The sequence below is a fragment of the Echinococcus granulosus genome (assembly GCF_000524195.1).
Source record: "Echinococcus granulosus chromosome Unknown EG_S00007, whole genome shotgun sequence".
Classification (NCBI taxonomy): domain Eukaryota; kingdom Metazoa; phylum Platyhelminthes; class Cestoda; order Cyclophyllidea; family Taeniidae; genus Echinococcus; species Echinococcus granulosus.
The window spans coordinates 1,153,592-1,171,948 of record NW_020170387.1 but is presented as its reverse complement, the minus strand read 5'-3'; the positions used below and the strand labels follow the sequence as shown (position 1 = coordinate 1,171,948).

The window sequence follows — 18,357 nt, the reverse complement described above, 5'->3', positions numbered from 1 at the left end:
ATTCTGGTGGTCAGCTAGTAAAGTCGCGAAACAGCTGTCAAATGTGAGCTAAGTTACTATTTGAACGCTTACGGGACAAATGTGCAACTACCACTCTCCCCGATTTTGTAGAGAAAATGTATGAAGACGAGTAAAAAGTTACTACCGGTGTGAAGAGAAAGGAACATTTTAAATAGGATGACTTTTAGCCGTCCATTGGATTTTCAGTCTGCTGACAACCCACACGCGTTGTCACATTTCCGGTAGTCGGTATTGCTTTGTTAAATCACGCTTTATTGCTTATTATGGGCCCAATACAAGTTATATCACCCAAGAGGATTCGCTTTTAAAAAGGAACCATGATCACACCTTCGCCCGTAGTGCTAAAGCAGAAGACTTAGAAGCCTATCTTTTGGTTATTGGCCATTTCGTATGCAGTCTGGAGCTGCCTTAGCAGCAAATCTAACAGAACTAAGTGCGAACTTAGATAATTGGGGAGTTAATTGTTGTTGTAGTGGTAATGTTTGTGAAACGGTATTGCAACAGGACTTTTGACTGATAAGCTGGACAAATGCTTGCCATTATTGTGGAGGGAGATCAAAATACTTTAGTCTACTGTCAACGTGCATTCACACAAAGCATGATTTTACGTTTTTCTTTTGTAACTCGGTAGATTTCCTACTTTCGTTCATTATTAAACAGGTTTTTGGGTATTCGGTAGCACCTAACGCATATTCCTTCAGGATTTTATTATAATTCGTTGGCTTAATACAAAATTATTGACACTGAACTGTAACCTACTAAATGCATTGAACTAATGTAAAGTTAGTTATAATTCTACTAAGCGAAGTTGAGCGCAAAGTTGACAAAATATTTAGAAATTGGTTCATCAATCTTGGCCGCTGAATATCCGCCTGCTCAGGAAGATAATTTTTATCTATTAACTCAGAGATATTTCCTCTTCATCACTGAAATTTCACACTCTCCGTCCATCAGCATAATAGCCACCATCTTACTGCACAAATAAGAAATCAGTGTGATAACAACTTTTTCATTATAATTGTTAAAGAATGAAACTTTATTTGAAGGAGATGATGCCAAGCACCGACTGGGGGCGTGTGCACATGCGATGCAAACTTCCGTTCTCAAAGCGTAGTCTGTGTAGACATCTGTCATGCCCTGCCACACGCTGCTGCAAATTAAACTCGTTCATCACATTTTCTTGCTCAAATTTAAACTGACTAATCCGTCAGTTTCCATTGATAAGAGATGTGGTTAAGAGGGGGACGAAGTCACAGTAAACGGCATTCCATCTTTGCGCGTGCAGTGTTTGTAGTTAAATTTTACTCAGTAAGGAATTTTTCGTACCAAAGTGCGAGGGCTGTTAGAGAGCCCTTAATACTCTATTTTCGTTACCACACCAACAAATAGTAATAAGTATATGTAAAATTGGCAAATTAAAAAAAATATCATTTGAGGCCACTTACCTCCCTAATTTAAATTAGGCCGTAATTTGATAAGTGTAAAACGGAACGATGATAAGGGCAACTAAACTTTTCTCTTAATCCGAGAAACCATTGTAAATTTCGTGCCATCTGAGCCACATACATGTGTTAATAACACCGCAACCCATTCGCCCCGAGAAGGAAGATAACTGCGCAGAGGTAATTGTAATCAAACAACACAGGATCGACCAAGTATATACTGGGTAATATCATTACGCTCTTTGCCAATCGTATATGATACCAAATATTTTATGAAAACTTAGGTGGTCCAATAGACTAACAATTGAGATTCAAATGCAAACGATCACACAGTCCTAGTAACCCTTGTCAATTACAAAAGTAGGATAATGCTCTGATATTAAACACGAGGCGTTTTACGACCACCGGTGACTTGCGTCTCATCCCATTCAAAAAACCAGTCCACAGAAAACCAGGCGACACGTTTTGTCAATGTTTGCGAAAAAAGTGATTGCCGCTGAATCATCATCGCAACGTGGAAAGGACAAGGTGAATCACATCTCAGGAATTCGTGTTTTACGCCAACATGGAGTAGGCAAGACTGGGCCTGACAAAGGGTAGCCCTGTCAGCCTGGGTGCTTTACATTTTCCCTAACCAGCCTCCTTTAGCCTTGGCAGGATAACCTTATGACACACTTTTATATTAGTGCTGAAATGTATTAATCAGCATATTGAATGGTAGCAGAAGTGTTGGTTCCACTATTTTTTCGAAGTCAAGATCTCACTATGACCCCCAACTCTCTGATAATGTATTTTTAAGATTGATGAAGAAAGTAAGATTTCATCTATTCTCACAAATAAGTTACTCCTAAAGCAAAACATAGGTGACCTTAAGTATTTCAAAGTGCTGTTTCTGGGCGTTGCATAGGCAGTTGTGCAAACCTAGAGAATCAGCAAACACAAGTGACACTTTCTTAGAAGCCTGATCTCTGCTGCAAAGACAATAACTCGACATGAATAATAGTTCAATGTTATACCTTGACTCTTTTGCCGACGAATCAGTTGAAATATTAAAGCAAATTGTTGTCAAAAAGCTCCTCCGAAATACAACTTATCAGAACAGGAAGACTGCGCCTTTCATCCAAATTATTCATGATGCTGCCGCGCTTAAGATTTAGCACACGCAAACGCACAAAAACTCATTATTACGAGATACACTGGCTAAGTCAACTAAAAACACAGAAAATGTAACAATTACATTAATAAAATCGAAGAAAACTGAATTTTATCGACACAGGATGCATAGATGATATTTCCAAAGGAAGTGTTCCCCTATTACAGTAACGCAGTCCATGGTAAAGGCAGAATAGTTTGATAGACATGTAGCCGTCGTTAAATGTGGTTCCCACTTAAAAATGTACTCGATTAGGGTGGGTTTTGTGTCCGCATACAATGAATTTGGTACCTAAGTTCAGGGCCAACTGCTGCGGACACTAATTAATAAAATAACCCAATTTAAATGCTGATCAAGGCAAGTCACCTAAATTTAAAAAAGAACACTTTGAGTTTAATTATTTTATTTTCTGGACATCCTAACTGCTCAATTAATGTTCTTTTGTGCAGCATAGACGTTCAAACACTTTATTCTACGAGACACACGTGTTCGTGTTTGCAAGATCTTTTAGGTGAACCACGTGTAAGGATTTGTAAACTAAATATGTATTTTTACATAAAAAACCCAGTTACTGCTCTCTAATGGGCTTGCTTTAAAATTATTGGTTAGAATGGATGATAAGTCTAAATGCTCAGTCCTCTCCTGCAATTAAAGTCATAAGCAAAGGAATTCAGTCCTGGTGCATCACTTGAACAATCATTCGAAACTATTTATGATTTCAAAGTGCTAATGGAATTTTTCTTCAAGATGCGCATGGCCATGGCTGATGTAGCACGCAAAGTAGCACCACATAATGGTAAGATCTTGGGTTCATGCATGCCCTATTTTGAAGGCAAGGAACAAATTGCTCGACTAAGCATTTGGCCGCAGCTCTTATAAAATGCATTCGAAGTTATTGTATCAATACAAGATTGCATTGCAAAAGCATTTATTTATAACAGAGTCACGGGCTAAAACGAATCAGAGTTAAAAGATTACTATTTGCATCCCTGGATTGCAAATCTTTTTTTGTCGCTCAGGTTCATCCAGGACGATGCAAATGATACGAAGAGGATTTATTGTCATCTTATCCACATTATTTACCCATAGGTAAATATTCCTATAATGAGTTAGGCCAGATCAACCATCTCGGGTAGGCTTTAATTCATCAGCAATCTTTGCAAAATGCCGACTAACCGACTGATTTTTTTTGGTATTTTATGCATGTGCATGGGCGTTTCCCTTCGCATGACTTGGAGGCTGTACGTCGTGTAAGTATCTAAAACTAGGGAGAATTCATATATTTTACGAGGAAACAAAAGGACTCCCTTTATAGATTTCGGTGTTTGATTATCGAAATCATAGCAAATGCAGGATAGCCACCACCACTGAAGGTGGACACTATTGTCTAAGTGCCCAGGTCCAGTTTGTCTGATGTCTAAAGCCCACATGCAATGCGCAAATTCCTCCGGCACAGTTGCCCACACATCGATGCCATGAATGCTTTTTTGCCTAAGAAAAAAAGGCTTTTCTAGTTTTCATCTATTATACGAATACACAGAAACTCCTACTACTTATTAGCTATTTTTCAGCCTTTATTCTTCCTAGCTAAATTGAGTGTGCAGCCAGACAATTACTTACAATATTAGCTTATGTTTCTACAAATACAGAGTGGGTCCTATTTATCTTGGCCAGTTCTTACATGGATCCTAGCATGGATTTATGTATGGGGAAAGTCACAACTAAGTCATTGGACTTAAATTGCGCTATCACTGATAAATCGCAATATTTTAGTGCCGATTATCATTAAAACCAAGTGAAGGGAGTGGTATCGATAAATGCCATCCTACTCCTTAATAAAATGCTATGCCAAGAAGCCGCCACGGTGAACGGTTAAGCGAAAACAGCATTAATGGCTTTCAAATGGAGGGCCGAAAGCGGTCATATAAATGGCCGTCAAAGCGACAAACTGAGAGTATCAAAGTGACGCAAAATATAGGGAAGGGATGAATACGCAAATGTACAAATGCACACACACTCTAACATTAGCTGCATCTCTCGTCGTCAGCTGAGAATCAAAATTCTCCCAGAAAAAGCCGTGGTTGCTGGTGGGGCGGACAGACCACGAGGCCTGTCCATCCCACGCGATCTCTCTCCCGTTCGCACGCACGCACGTCCACACGCGCGGACGCACAGAAGGATCAAGCGTGCGTGCGGCTCCTGTTAACATGACTGGCTGCGCGGTCTGCAGTGCGTGCGTTATCCACACAAATGGCAGATGGACACGCAATTCGCATCTTCGCAGCAAGTCCATAATGGGCACAGCCATCACAGCCGCTGCCACCGCTACCACCACCACTACTGGTATTGCTGCTGACATTGTCTATGCTGACTAATCGCATGTGGATATTACTAGAGCAAAGGCGCGGAGCCTGAGCCACTGTATCACCTTAACGGAACACATGGGATTATTACTACCACTACTCACGTCTACTCAAGCCTGTTCTACGCCTTCTTGTTCTCCATTGTCCTCTTGTCTTTGCTACTCAAGTAGACACGACATCTGAAAAGAGTACAGCAATCGAAAGAGCACTAACTCGAATCGAGAGTGAGGCGAGCTGGTAACCTTGACTCTCGTACAGCTCTGACATGAATCCTGAATCGGTGCTGAGAGCAGGAAAACTATTCCAAACTTCCTATGGTGGAGATGGTGTGGATTTTATCGACCAGCTCAACTACCAGTACACCGGAGGTCTAATGGTGATATTCATTGCGATCATCGGTGTTCGGCAATACGTGGGTAAGCCGCCAATCCTGCCTTTAACAACCTCCATTGACGGCAAATTCGATTGGCTTTTCCATCTCGCATTAAAGTTAATATTGCATGGTCGACGTGGTTTAAAATAATGTACCGATCAAGTTTTAAATTGACGTTCCAGGCTCAGCATCCACCAGGTCGGTTTTTCTATTTGCTCCGGGTGAAGTAGGCTCTCTATCATTGCGTTTGAATGTGTGTTGTCACAGCTCAGTTAAAATATAAGTGGTACAAGTCAAAGTTTTTGAACCAAACATTAGCATTTCTACTAGGTATTTTGAAGGGACATAAACCGAATGGAGCAGAAGGTATTGAGTAAATAATATAGCTAATAACAGTACCTGAATTTGATCATACGATACATGAATGGTAAGGGTCGACCTTTCTAACCAATTCAGCGTTACAATTCTGAGTAACAGTACTTTGTCAAAGAGTAATATCGAATTAAAAGAACTATTCATGATTAATATAAGGAGTCTTTTTTAAATCGCACTGTTGAAGATCCAAGTCCGGTTTGTTATCATAATTCGCTGCCTGTTATTTTACCGCTTACAATGTTACCGTTTTCTCCTGGAATTTGGCTCTAGAGTAGTGGCACGCATTTACTGCCAGTTAGTCAAGTGAAATTTAAAAACAATTTCATCAATGTGGCACGTGACGGGCGAGAGAATGCATTTTGCTTATAGAATTCGGTGGATACCATCATAAAGTTTATTCCGCAGAATACTTTTCGAAGAGTGGTAATTACGACCCCAAGTGCATCCAGAGTTAATAAAATCCAGTCAAGAGGGGTGACATACCTCAAAACGTCACACCGGATTACGTCGAAAGCATAAGTAGCCAGAGGCAGCCGAATTCCTGAGTCGAAGTAACTTTTAGTGCGTTCGTGAATTTTATTACTGCTGCCGAACTTTTGTGCTGATGACTTGCTGTAGATGGCTATCGATAGGAGCACTGAAACTTCTCGCCACCGAAATTCTGAGTGCGATGCACGAGAAGCAGTTACTGCCTGCCACGAGTGTCTCTTTAGAGGCAGCTCCCCACCCCTCTATCTACACAGCATCGTGTATCAATAGCTTTGGTGATTTCCAGATTTATCACTAAGATATCTCGTAAACGTAAAAAAGGAGGGCCCATCTCCTACTTCACTTAGGTGACAAACCTGAAGGAAGTTAGGTGAACTATTGCCACTCGTTATCCCTCGTCAAATTGGAGTTCAAAGAAGGGTACAAAACTATAAACACTTAAATTAATGGAAGTAATTTTACAGGATAGCAAAATTAATACGCTTATTTCATAGTTTAAGTGCATCTGATGAAAAAAACCTTTGGTGTCTTTTCGCTACCTAGTGTAACAAATTATAAACACCTGCTCGCCCAAGTGTTTCGTAGAATTTTTAGCTTTTTACAGTGCCACATTTAAAGAGATACCGAACGAACTGTAGCAGGTGTGCTAAACCCTAAAGGGTCATAAAATATTGCAAATGAGTAGTGCGATCGCGAATGTACTACCTAGACTTTGCCTTCGCATAATATAACTTTCCTCCCATTACGTCTTAAGTAGCCTACTTCCGATCGTTTTTAATCACGCAATAACAGAAAATACTGCGATTGAAATCTTCAGAATGGAAATATCCAAATACGTATGCCTATTTTTATGTATCGGGGGTGTCTAAACACCCAGTAAGAGGATCTGACTGTAGTGAAATATTATTACCATGCAATGCGCTTTACATTCAGCGACTGACTTGAATACGAAAGGATGCCATTAAACAGACTTGAAACAATGCCCTGGACGCGATGGCTTTGGAAAGTAGTCAAAAAGTTTAGCTAGGACCCTCGTTCCTTATAGACGTGCATGGTATTTGAGATTCGTTGTTTTTAATAAATCATTTGAATTCGAAGTACAAGACGGGAAACTAAATAACCCAATCAGAGAGTAATCTCAATCTATAAAATCTAGAACTTTACCTTAGCTAGTTCAAATGAAGGATTTTCACTTACCTGGTGGCTCAGGCTTGAGCTTACTTCATAGAATTCCCAGAATATCTATTTGGTGCATAACATACACTACGGGAATTCAAGAGCCGCAAAACAAATACCACGGAAGTAGACAAGGGTTTTGATATGATGCAGCACGATGAAAACGATAGTGATTTTTTTTGACAAAAACATTATCTTATTTTTCAACCGTAGTCTAAGAGGAATAAGCATAAGATTAGTAATTTGTACAGTGGTTCTTTTGCTGTCTAGTTTTTGAATCCGGGTCAACTCATGGGTAAAGGCAAATGAAATGAGTGCAAATGACTAAAGATTCCATGCAAATTTTCTAACTTAATTCAATCAATAGCAAAAACTGGAACAGCTGAAATACACAAAGTATTAAAAATGAGTTCCTTGTGTCCCAGATCCAAAAGCCATCTCAAACACTAACGTGAACAATCGGTGAATTGATAGTCTCTCACACTTACTTTAACCTCCTCGTCAGCTGCAATCCTTTTATCGCAACAAACTTTCTAGGCAGCACTGCTATTACCTTGGAATAAGATTTCAGATCCACCATTGGGTCTCTACTTGGTGTATAGTAACGCACACCCGTGAATCAACATCTGCTTGCAGCGATATTCATCAATTACCTCATGTTCTACTTATCATCTCCATGGTTTATAGTTGAAGGTATTTATCAGGGTTTCTGCGAATAGGCGTGCTTAGTTCAACTTCCCCAACTATGTCCGTCAACAGTTTTGTCATATAACATCAGAAGGAAGGCAAGAAGGCTGTTTTACGAATCTCTGTAGAAAAAGTAGTTTGAGCGTCCGCCTTCCATTTTCAACCACTAAATATTTTTGAGTCGTACGTTGGCGGATATCTTCTAAAGTATGCGTGTGAATTTCTCTGTCGTTTCCAACGCTTTGAGATATAACATTCATAATCATTTTCGTGTCCCATATCTCGTGGAACACTTGTTGCATAATGCCACAAAATTTTTCAAGAATTTTGACAGATTGGCAAAATTAATAAATTTTATCCGCTGAACATAGAGTGAGAAAGTGTAATTGTTGCTTGTAGCTCTCTTAACCACAAAAGGTAAATCAAAAAGCTCGTGGCAAATTTAGAATCGAATTATGGTTTAATTAGATGCTACTTGGTTCACTGATGCGGTTCTGAAACCTTTGGCGTTGCAGTTGGAATTGCATCACATCTTTGAAAATTCCAGATATTGGTCCCAACGGTGCGACTACCTTCTTGACTTGGCTAAATTAACCATCTTCGTTTAGTCAGCGAAAATTTTTTGAAGCAATTGCGAACATTGCCATCTGAGAACATCCTGAGTGCCTGTTTTTCCTGATCTATCTGAAAGCTCCGTAAAAATGATCACTTTAGGGTGAGCGTAAAACAGGCTGGGCATGCGAAATTCGAAATCCCAGTATTTTTCTTAAGTTGAACATGATAGAAAATCTAACCGTAGTATCTTTTAGATGGTCCCTTAAGTCATCCTTCATTTGTAACTTTTCTCGTCTCTTTCAACAGATAGAAGTCGAATCTATCAAAGACTCAACAACATATACCATTTACCACTAAATGGTCTGTTCAATGGCATCTACTACAAGCAAGTAGATATAACTAAGCTGGCAGAACTACAAGTCAATCGTTAATTTTTACCTCCACTTCATTAAAAAAACAAGTAGAGTTAACCAAATCCCTTGGATGACAATCAAAGTGCTGGCAAATTTGACTTGACAGTGGCTCTGAGTGGACGTTAGTGAAATGATACTCGTACTGTCTACCCATCAAAGCGATATCAGAGTCGGCAATGATTTTAATTAACTATTGTAGCTAACAAGCGAGACACCACACATGCTTCTATTCAGGTGCCACGAGTAGCCAGTGTCGATCCTTGCAGTCAGTCCAAAGTTGAATTTGCGCAGTTTTGCTCCTGCTGCTGCTGAATCTCGGGCTACCAAAATTATTTAAGAGTATCTGTGTTTATATACATGGACTTATATTATTGTAAGAGCTTTAACACTCATCTAATCCCAAGGGGGTTCGACATCGATGTTGCTTTGAGAACCTGCTAAAATGAAGTGCATGCGGCAACGACTTGTGCTTAAAGCTAAAGCAATAACCAACTTGTACCTTTACCCAAGTTCATTAGGCCTTTTAAATCAGCTTTAAAGGTTTGTTAAAACCTGTCATCACAAAATACAAGACCGATACATGAGTGGCTTTTAAGGTCATAAGGCCAAAGAATTGATGGATTTTATACAGGTATTGCTGAAATCAAAGTGCACATAAAACCTCTCATCAAGCGACACAAATGAAAGACAATGATGTTATATTGTTACGCTTTTACTTACAAAAATTGCCTTTGATCTTGACTGATAACTACCAAGGAAATTGGCTAACACTTTTGAGAAGGAAAATCGCTTTAACCAGAAAAGGTATCTTTATAATTCTTATTTAAAGAATTCTGATAAACGACTAAAGCGTGATAGTTGCTGCGAAGGATTTCATGAACCTTCCTCACATTTCGAAATTCACTACCAGTTTTAAAATGGTCACACGATGCATCATATGAAGGCTCAGAGCAATTTTTCAGAGTTGGAAAACCATAAGAATGATAACCTTTTCACTACACATTTGAACATGTGTTTTGGCGAATCACTCGGGAACGGTGTCGTTTGAGTGTTAGCGATTTCTGCTGTTACGATTGAGTGTCACCATCATGGGTGGAGTTTGTGTGTGTGCCCAAGTAGCAGCTAGTGGCAGTTCATTGCTCCACGGTCAGCACCGATGAACGCGCATGCCCCTTGTGACCGGGTGCCATGTCCTGCCTCTATGCGTCCCCCTCCCTTTAGGCCATCACTTTTGCAGCGTTGATGATGGTAGTGACAATCACGAAAGCTCTGTCGCTGGTCTCGACGACTGCGATATCCACGACTACACATAGTGTAGGGATTTCATTAAGACAGTCACTTTGGCACGCTTATAAAATTACCCAGAGATTTAAAAGTAATTGATATTTTTGATGTCTTACATTAAGACTGCTTGGTCCTAATTAGGTTTTTAGACCGATGAACAAAGCGACACGTCGGAATGAGCCTTTCCTAGTGAAAGTGTAAACAAGGAATGGCCTCAGACTTCACCTTTTTTGGCTAATATTTTGTCATTTGTCTTAATAATTTAGGTACGCAGCTTTTGGCATCTTTAGTCCTGTAGTTTAACAGTTTTTATTGAGTTGTTACAAATTTTCTGGCACAATCACAGTCATTCAACATGGTGAAAGGAATTCGTAAAACAAGGAATTGGTTTTTGTTTGTCCCTAGATATGTTTCATACATCTGGATAATCTTTCATCGCTAATAATGGAATGGTAGCAGGGTCAACCGCATCTGCTTTCATTAGCACAGTTGCCCGAAGTTCATAGAATGCAATAAGCAGCAAAAGGTAAAATAAAATTTACCTCTTTTAACGCACAACCAATATTCTCTTGTGATAGATGCAAAACTGTCCACAATAACTTTAGAGGCTCTACCTATTAAGACCTTGAGTGGAGAAACTAACAAAAAGGTGGAAGAAATAATTAGACTTTTTCTTCTTGAGTATAAAAATCTACAATGTACAATGGGAATCAGAAAACCAAGTTTAGGGCACGAGACTCATCAGCTTCATGTACCCGTACTGCATCGATAATACAACCTTTTCTTCAGCGGCTTGCAAATTGTACATTTTTCAATCAAAATCAGACACCATTTTGAATGTCAATTAGAGTGTTTAGCTTTCGAGCTAACTTGATCCTCTGGTACGATTATGCAGCACTTAATGACAACCGGGGACCATATAACTACATCGATTCACTTTTCCATTAATTAACGTTCTCGTGACAAACTTTATTTTTGGCTTCAGAAGAATGGATATTACCGGCGTTGATAGTAGAGGCAAACACAATTAAAATAGACTTCAGTTGAAATTGATATATTTGATATATCAAATATATTTGATATATTTGCCCAGCAAAACAGTCCACCTACATTAAGCAGTTTAACAGCTCGGGGCTACACGCAGGCGCTATTACACACTTCGCGGCCAGGAGGATAAGTTACGAGGCTCTTAATTAAATGATGAGGAAGCCACGCTGCAGAGCCCATTTACATGCCTCCTATTGCATAACAGAGAAAGGGACTTTAACTTCGTTTGCATTATATCAGAGATCCTTACCCAGTAATTTATTCCACTAATTCTTTCAATTCCTCACAGAAATCAAGTCACTAAGCATTTTCAAATCCATATTTTAAACAGGAATAAGTAAAAATTTGGGCTTTGTATAATTTATTTAATGATTGGATAATATTATCGGACGAGTTACAATGGAGGTCATAAGGCATTGCTCCGACAGAATTGTAGTTGTAGCATTCAATTAAGCCAATCGTAAAATCTCGTAGATGACATTTTGATCTTCATCACCGAAGTCGTTAAAGGGGTTACGTGTTGCCTTTTGTTTCAAAATCCCTGTGCTTGCCCTTTGCGTGTGGAAAGGTGGCGAAGATTGTGCAACTGATGATTTTCCTGCTCGTAAGATATCATCTCTCCCTTGCCGCAACTCTGAGTGAAAGAACTTGATGGAAACTCAATGAATTTGAGAAGGTGTCTGGCAAGCAAAGCATACGCTTTAATTACACTTTTTCAAGGGATTTATGCATTTGGATAGTCAACACTATTTAAATATTCCTTTCTTGACCGTCACTGGTCAAATATTCCGAACCAATATGAAATAATGTGCCTAATTAGAGGGTCTTTAAACATACCATCAGAAGTAAAGTGAATTTGCATAAGTGTGTAAAGGTTTTGCAAACTTATTTAATGTTTTTTGATTAAAAAACGACCTGCAATGTGGAATACTTTTTTTTCACTGTCCCTGCCATGCATTCCCGCACTGACCACCAGCCAGCCTCTCTTCCACGCAAGCAATGATTTCACACGTCAGGATCAGCTTCCATATTACTTCTTTTGCAGGATGTTTTAGAATGTGGATGCGGTAAAATGAATGGACAAATCTTGTATAAGCATTGTAGGCAAGAAGTAAAATGTTTAGGTTTTCGAGAATTTTTGAAACCCAGTTGCTTTAAAATTGCTTACTTTCTAACAAACACCACCGAATCGGCAGGATCTGAAGCGGAAAGGGAAAGAGATGCGTTTGTGTAAACGAAATTCATACGTATCAAATGATTTTCAGAAAGCGTCTAAGCATAAAAAATGGCAAACCAAAGGAGGCTCAAAAGCTGCAAGCATATTTTTTTGGGAGTTTTGCCTGACAATGCAAAAGTTGACAAATCCTGATGAAGCCTGGACTGCTATATTCAGAGAGTTTTACGGAAGCTCATAACTTTCAACAATTGCCATCAGACGAAGGAAATTTCTGAGTGATCGTATTTCTGTATATTTATCTGGAGTCTAAAGGCAATTTTATACGTCCGATGAACACAAAAGATTTGTTTAATACTGCTTTTACTCTTACTGATTTCAAAAACCCCTAAGATTCCTAGTCGGTTTATATGTGGATTTATTTTATGGTGAATCACACTGAGTACTTGTACATTTCAAAAAGAACCAAGAAGAAGCTCTTGTTTTTATGCTATCAATGCTGTATGCGTGATTACTTAAAAAATAACTTGAGGACCAGTGATTATTAGAATGTTGACTTTAATGGTGCACATCTTAGCCTCAAATATCATTCCAGAAACCCGGGGAAGATGATGTAATCATGTGTAAGTAGTACTAAGGAATAAATATGGTACGTTCAGTAGTCTTCAAAATTTTAACGTACAGCCAACGGTTGGTCAGATTCTTTGGGAGTGGTTAATGACCAGGAAATATAACATATCAGGATCTTTAATAACAAAGTCATCTACTTGACTGTTCGACTAATGGGTGGTCCATACCTATTTTCTAGTCTATTTCTCGGACATAAATCCACATTGGAATATACAGATGCCTTCTAACATTGGTTCAAAGAGCGAGTAGTAGGAAAATGTAGAGTGCTGAAACCGGTATGAGGTGACAGGTGCCTATAATGAGCCCCAGCGACGTGGCCAAATCAGACGTAAAAGCGCTGCATATGCGACTAGCACTAGAATGCAAGCATTTTGCAGCACAAATTTTAAAACACTTCGATGGAATAATATTGACTTGGGCAAGCTGAGCCATATCTGGATACATGTTTTAAGTCTTTTTTTACTTCCCATTTTGCTGTTCCAGGTGATGCACTTAACCAAGAGAATTCGCTGTTTGATTATGAGATAAAATAGTGAAATAAGTGTGTCAAAACTCAGTCCACAACTGTGTAGTGGTTTCTGTTTATTATACTTGGCTAACCGCCGGGTTTCATTTTTTACACCAACCGTGTTCCTTTTAATGCAGTACACTTCCGTTCTTCTGGACCGATAGATTGCCCTCTCTCTCCGTGTGTGTGTGTGTACAGGATTTTATTTAGAGGAGCAGCTTTTATGTGGGTGTGTGTGTGTAGGTATGTTGCATTAAAAAAAGGAGCGTGCCGACTCTGGTCTTATCATTACACTTTTGTTACGGCAGCGCTTGCCTTCAAGAGGGAGTCAAACACGCGCATTTCCTGTTGGACATTTGATTTTGATCGCGTTTTCTTTTGCACCTGGTGAGAGGAGCATGGACAGATTTACTGCTTCCCGGTGTGGCGGGCTCAGTTGGGCAGTACCAAATCGACAGAACTTAATTACTTCATGCCTTCATGACAAGTTGACTTAAATCCTGTTTGAGCAATTAACCGCTTTGAAATGAAGTCAAAAAGGGAAATAAAAACTAGTTTTTACACGTAAATACCCCTTTTCTGAAGGATTGACTAGCGTTGTATTCGTGCAATTCTTTTTATTCGTTAGATTTTTTCAGCAAGGTCAAACTATTTACCTTAAATATGTTTGAATTCAGAAAACATTTAGTGTAATAGCAATCAACTTACAAATGTACAATTTTTCCCTTTGTTTGATTAATGCCAGACAATGTTGTAAACCCATGAATTGTTACTACTATGACAACATCGAGGGGTACTAAAACTGCCGTTCGCTACAACATTAAGCAGATATCATACCACCTCAATGTAAAACATCAACTTATTTGTAAGTCTCTTATCCTTTCACAACTTCTGCAATGTAGCTGAACCTACAAGTGCAGTACTTAAAAGGAGCGTGTACTCCCTTGCACAGCACCCTCTTTGTAAAATAAAACTAAGAAGACACAAAAATCACTAACTATTTGGGATTATGATCGAATTTATGAGCAGGATTAAGTCTGTTTACTTGGTGGTAATAAATGCAAACATCTCCTTGGGACGCTGCTGTAAGGCAGCGGAAGGATTACAAATGATCTTGTAATTATTTATAAACTCTACAGTGGGTTGTGCTCAGGAAGGCTCTTGTGAACTGAAGTGTTTCAAGCAAAAACTATCGGCTAAAGTTGAATACGGAAAAGTTGCGACTTCAATTAACACCTACAAGGAATTCATCACAAAAGAGGTTTGACATGGCAATATTGTCGACGAAACCACTAAGTCACTCTGAGAGGTTCAGCGACGACCATTTGAATTTCACTTTTTTACTCCTTTGCCTTACGATATTTTTTTATACAGTAAGGAATTGGTTACATTAAAATAGTACATTATATGAGTACCTATTATTGTTTCCAGTCAACTTAATCATCGAGATGGGGAGTCCTAGCCAGGAATATGGAGTCAGCTCTTTAATGTACTAGCCACGGCTGGAACAAGATATTTGAAGGCATGCAAACACCTTAATTTTATGAGAGGTTTTATTTATATGCATTAACTAAAATAGAAGGAGATTTTGATAGGAGTTTTATTTATGAATAAAATCAAAGCCTCATTTTGCAGTTGTAGAACCGATCGGCGTACCGTTTTCTTTGAAAAATAGAGTGCTCTATTCCTTAACATCGAACAATCAAAATCAAGTTATCTAAGCAACAAGCATTTCGTAGAAACACATTATTTAAAAGATATAGTTTTGAATGATACACAAAGTAGTGAATGTGCGGGCAGACTAGGGAAAAAGAATGCAGTTTTATTCGACAGAACCTAAAGCAGTTTCTTACGATATAGTCTCACGTGTGGTAAAATGGCGCTGAGGTTGATGGAAAAGCTATTTATAGTCTCGTGGATTTAAATGAAGAGTTTGGAAAATTAAAAATGCATTACGTTAATAGGCCTACCCATATGAAGAATCTATCAAATTTGGATCGCTAGGCTTTAAAAACGTTTTCCTCTTTGTGACGATTTTTAATGGATGACTGCAGGAAGAATGGAAAGAGGTGATGCGATAGAACGTTTTTTTGTTAAGGCCTGGAGATGTTAAGCTCTGATAAAGTGTACAAGGAGTTAAAGCAAATTTTTCCGTAATATTTTTAAACAGCGTATTTCTGGAGTCAAGTCATATGCTTAGTTTTACGTTGTAAATTAAGCAAAGTCGTTTGGATTTTTCAGTGTTAATTCATTGAATTACGGTCTACTAGATGCTGCAAAGTATGGAGTCACTATGGAATTCAACCGCTTAAACTACCCAGGTTTTTCACCCCATTAAGCTGTCTTAGTGATTTCAAAGTTTTAACTATCCCACCGAGTAAATGTTACATAGCTGATACTTCCGACTTAATAACAAATGCGTAATTAAGCCAGACTCTCAAGATGGTACTGAAAAGTGCACAGCAGCACGGTATTAATGATGACTTTACTCATAAAATTATATCAACAAAGATATTGCATTTACAAAATTATCCTTCCTTACATAACTGAATGCTAGTCGAATAACGCTTTTAGGTACATTATTTTATTTGCTTCGCCTCGGCTCAATGCATTTATTCCAGTTTCATTGCTCAAAGTTAACTCTCTCAGTTCTCATCACAAATACGTCAAATTATATAAGCATATGTGTAGGAAAAAAGCGCAATATAAGTTGATTCATTGAAATTTTTTGCCTTACTGAAAGCGGCAGCTTGAATTGGGTAAGAACTTGTTGCATAATCTATTACAATCGCCTCGTAAAACAGCAATCGCTTGAAGTTTGGCTGGTATTCCTGCATAGTAGATCTATAACTCCTGCGTCGTGAAGAATGGCATCGTATTCAACTGTGTCACACTCATTTCCTTATATTTAAGTGTCCTCGAATCGAATGGAAGGAAAAAAGCCACTGTTATCCATAGAAAGCACATCTCCAGATAAATGATTCGCTTATTTAATTTAACTTGAACTAATTTTACTCGGTTGTTTGCAATGAAATCAAGTTTTTAGAAATATTGCGGTTGGAAATCGTCTTCACATGCGATAGCGCTGATTTATTTCATGCTAGCTTTTACTCATTGCTACTCCAACTTTTTAAAAGAAAAGGATTCTTTTCTAGGTACTAATAATGATAATAGTTGGCAATTGCAATATGATATTTATGCCTTTAACAATATCCTTAGCTACGTAAATTCTTAATTTGTAGGCAAATTGGGAATTTGCTATTAGCTTGTTTCAATTATCCATTGAATTTGATTCCGTGTTAGTAAATGCCTGCACCCATCTTCACGTGAACGTTCTGTTTAATCTCGGTAGATTTTGGTGATGTTATAAGGTTATATAGTTGCAGCTAGGTTTCCCATTTTAATCCACTTCACCTGATATTTCTAACATGTTTAGCTTTAAATCAAGGCGTTAGTGGATTAGTGAAGTTTATACCTTGTACATTTAGAAGATGAAGTTAGATCCTTCACCTTATACAGATTAAATTGAGTAGACTCTTTTAACATAAAGTCTCTAGTATTTTCTGGTTCAACGACAACAAATAAATTCTTGAAACCTGATGTTCAACTAAAAAGAACATGGCTTCCAGGAAGCTTTAGTGTGAAGACTATTACAAACACCAATTCAGCTCTGTGCTTTCTAATATCGATGGAATGACTGAAGAAGAATTTCCGCGAGAACGGTGGTGATAGTGGCTGGAAATGTGAGCTCAACGTGAGGCAGACATCGGATATGTTTCATTAGGGCTCACATTTCAGTCGCGTTTACACTTCACTTTTCCTAGCTTTGCATTAAAACTAATATGGTTTTTTTCTCTTAGCTCATAATCGATGTATTGTTGACGTTAAAGGATATATTGATACGCAATTTGAAAGACCGATTGTGGCATAGAAAAACAAGTCCGCCAAAAAAAACACCTGTTAAAGTTTGTATTGTTGTGTCACTGTTATTCTGCTGATGGTATAATTACACAAATTGGTAAAACATCTTCTCAAGTGGTTAGTTGCAAAAGGCGTTTTTTTGGCCTAAGCAAAAATGGAGTTGTATAGTCCAGCATTGAAATACATCACAGCTAGCAACCATTTTAGTGGACTCTCAGAGACCACAGTGCTAGTTAGTGTTTTGCCCTTTCCCAATGTTTCCTTCCCTTTTGTACTTTTGTACCTGCTTAAAACATTTGTACTCAATGTTGAGGTAAGAAAAATTTGTAATGCGTTATTTTATGTGGCACTAAGTTGGTTTAATTTTTTCACCAACTGTCCCAACACAAATGATGCTCTCCTACCCCTAAGTGTCTAATTTTCACTACCTTTCTCCGAGTATCCAAATTAGTTTGAAGCAATCCACTATGCATGTCATCTCGTTTGTTATTTGCTTAAAGGGGACAGGAGGGGAAGTTGTTTGGTAGTTTTTTTGGGATAATTAAAGATTACGAGCCTCCCAAGTAGACAGCGTCATTAACAGCAGATGGTCTCAATGAAGAAAGTAGATGGTTTAGGCATTTAATGCTGTAAGATATTGTGTCTTGTAGAGAGGTCACGTTTGTATTAAGAGATGAAAATAAGTGAATCCCAGTTAGTCTATCCGTAATTAACGATGCATGGGTGAAATTGGCAATGGCTGAGTT

General features: G+C 38.5%; 1 protein-coding gene across 1 annotated transcript; it reads left to right on the top strand. All coding sequences in view use genetic code 11, as the record gives it.

Moving 5' to 3' along the window:
* Positions 1-5,244: 5,244 nt before the first annotated feature.
* On the top strand, positions 5,245-10,360 carry EGR_01832 (hypothetical protein; the record flags this gene model as incomplete). Its single annotated transcript, XM_024491081.1, has 2 exons — positions 5,245-5,395; positions 10,269-10,360. 2 exons carry the CDS (start codon positions 5,245-5,247, stop codon positions 10,358-10,360), a joined length of 243 nt encoding a protein of 80 aa, XP_024354537.1.
* Between the last annotated feature and the right edge of the window lie 7,997 nt (positions 10,361-18,357).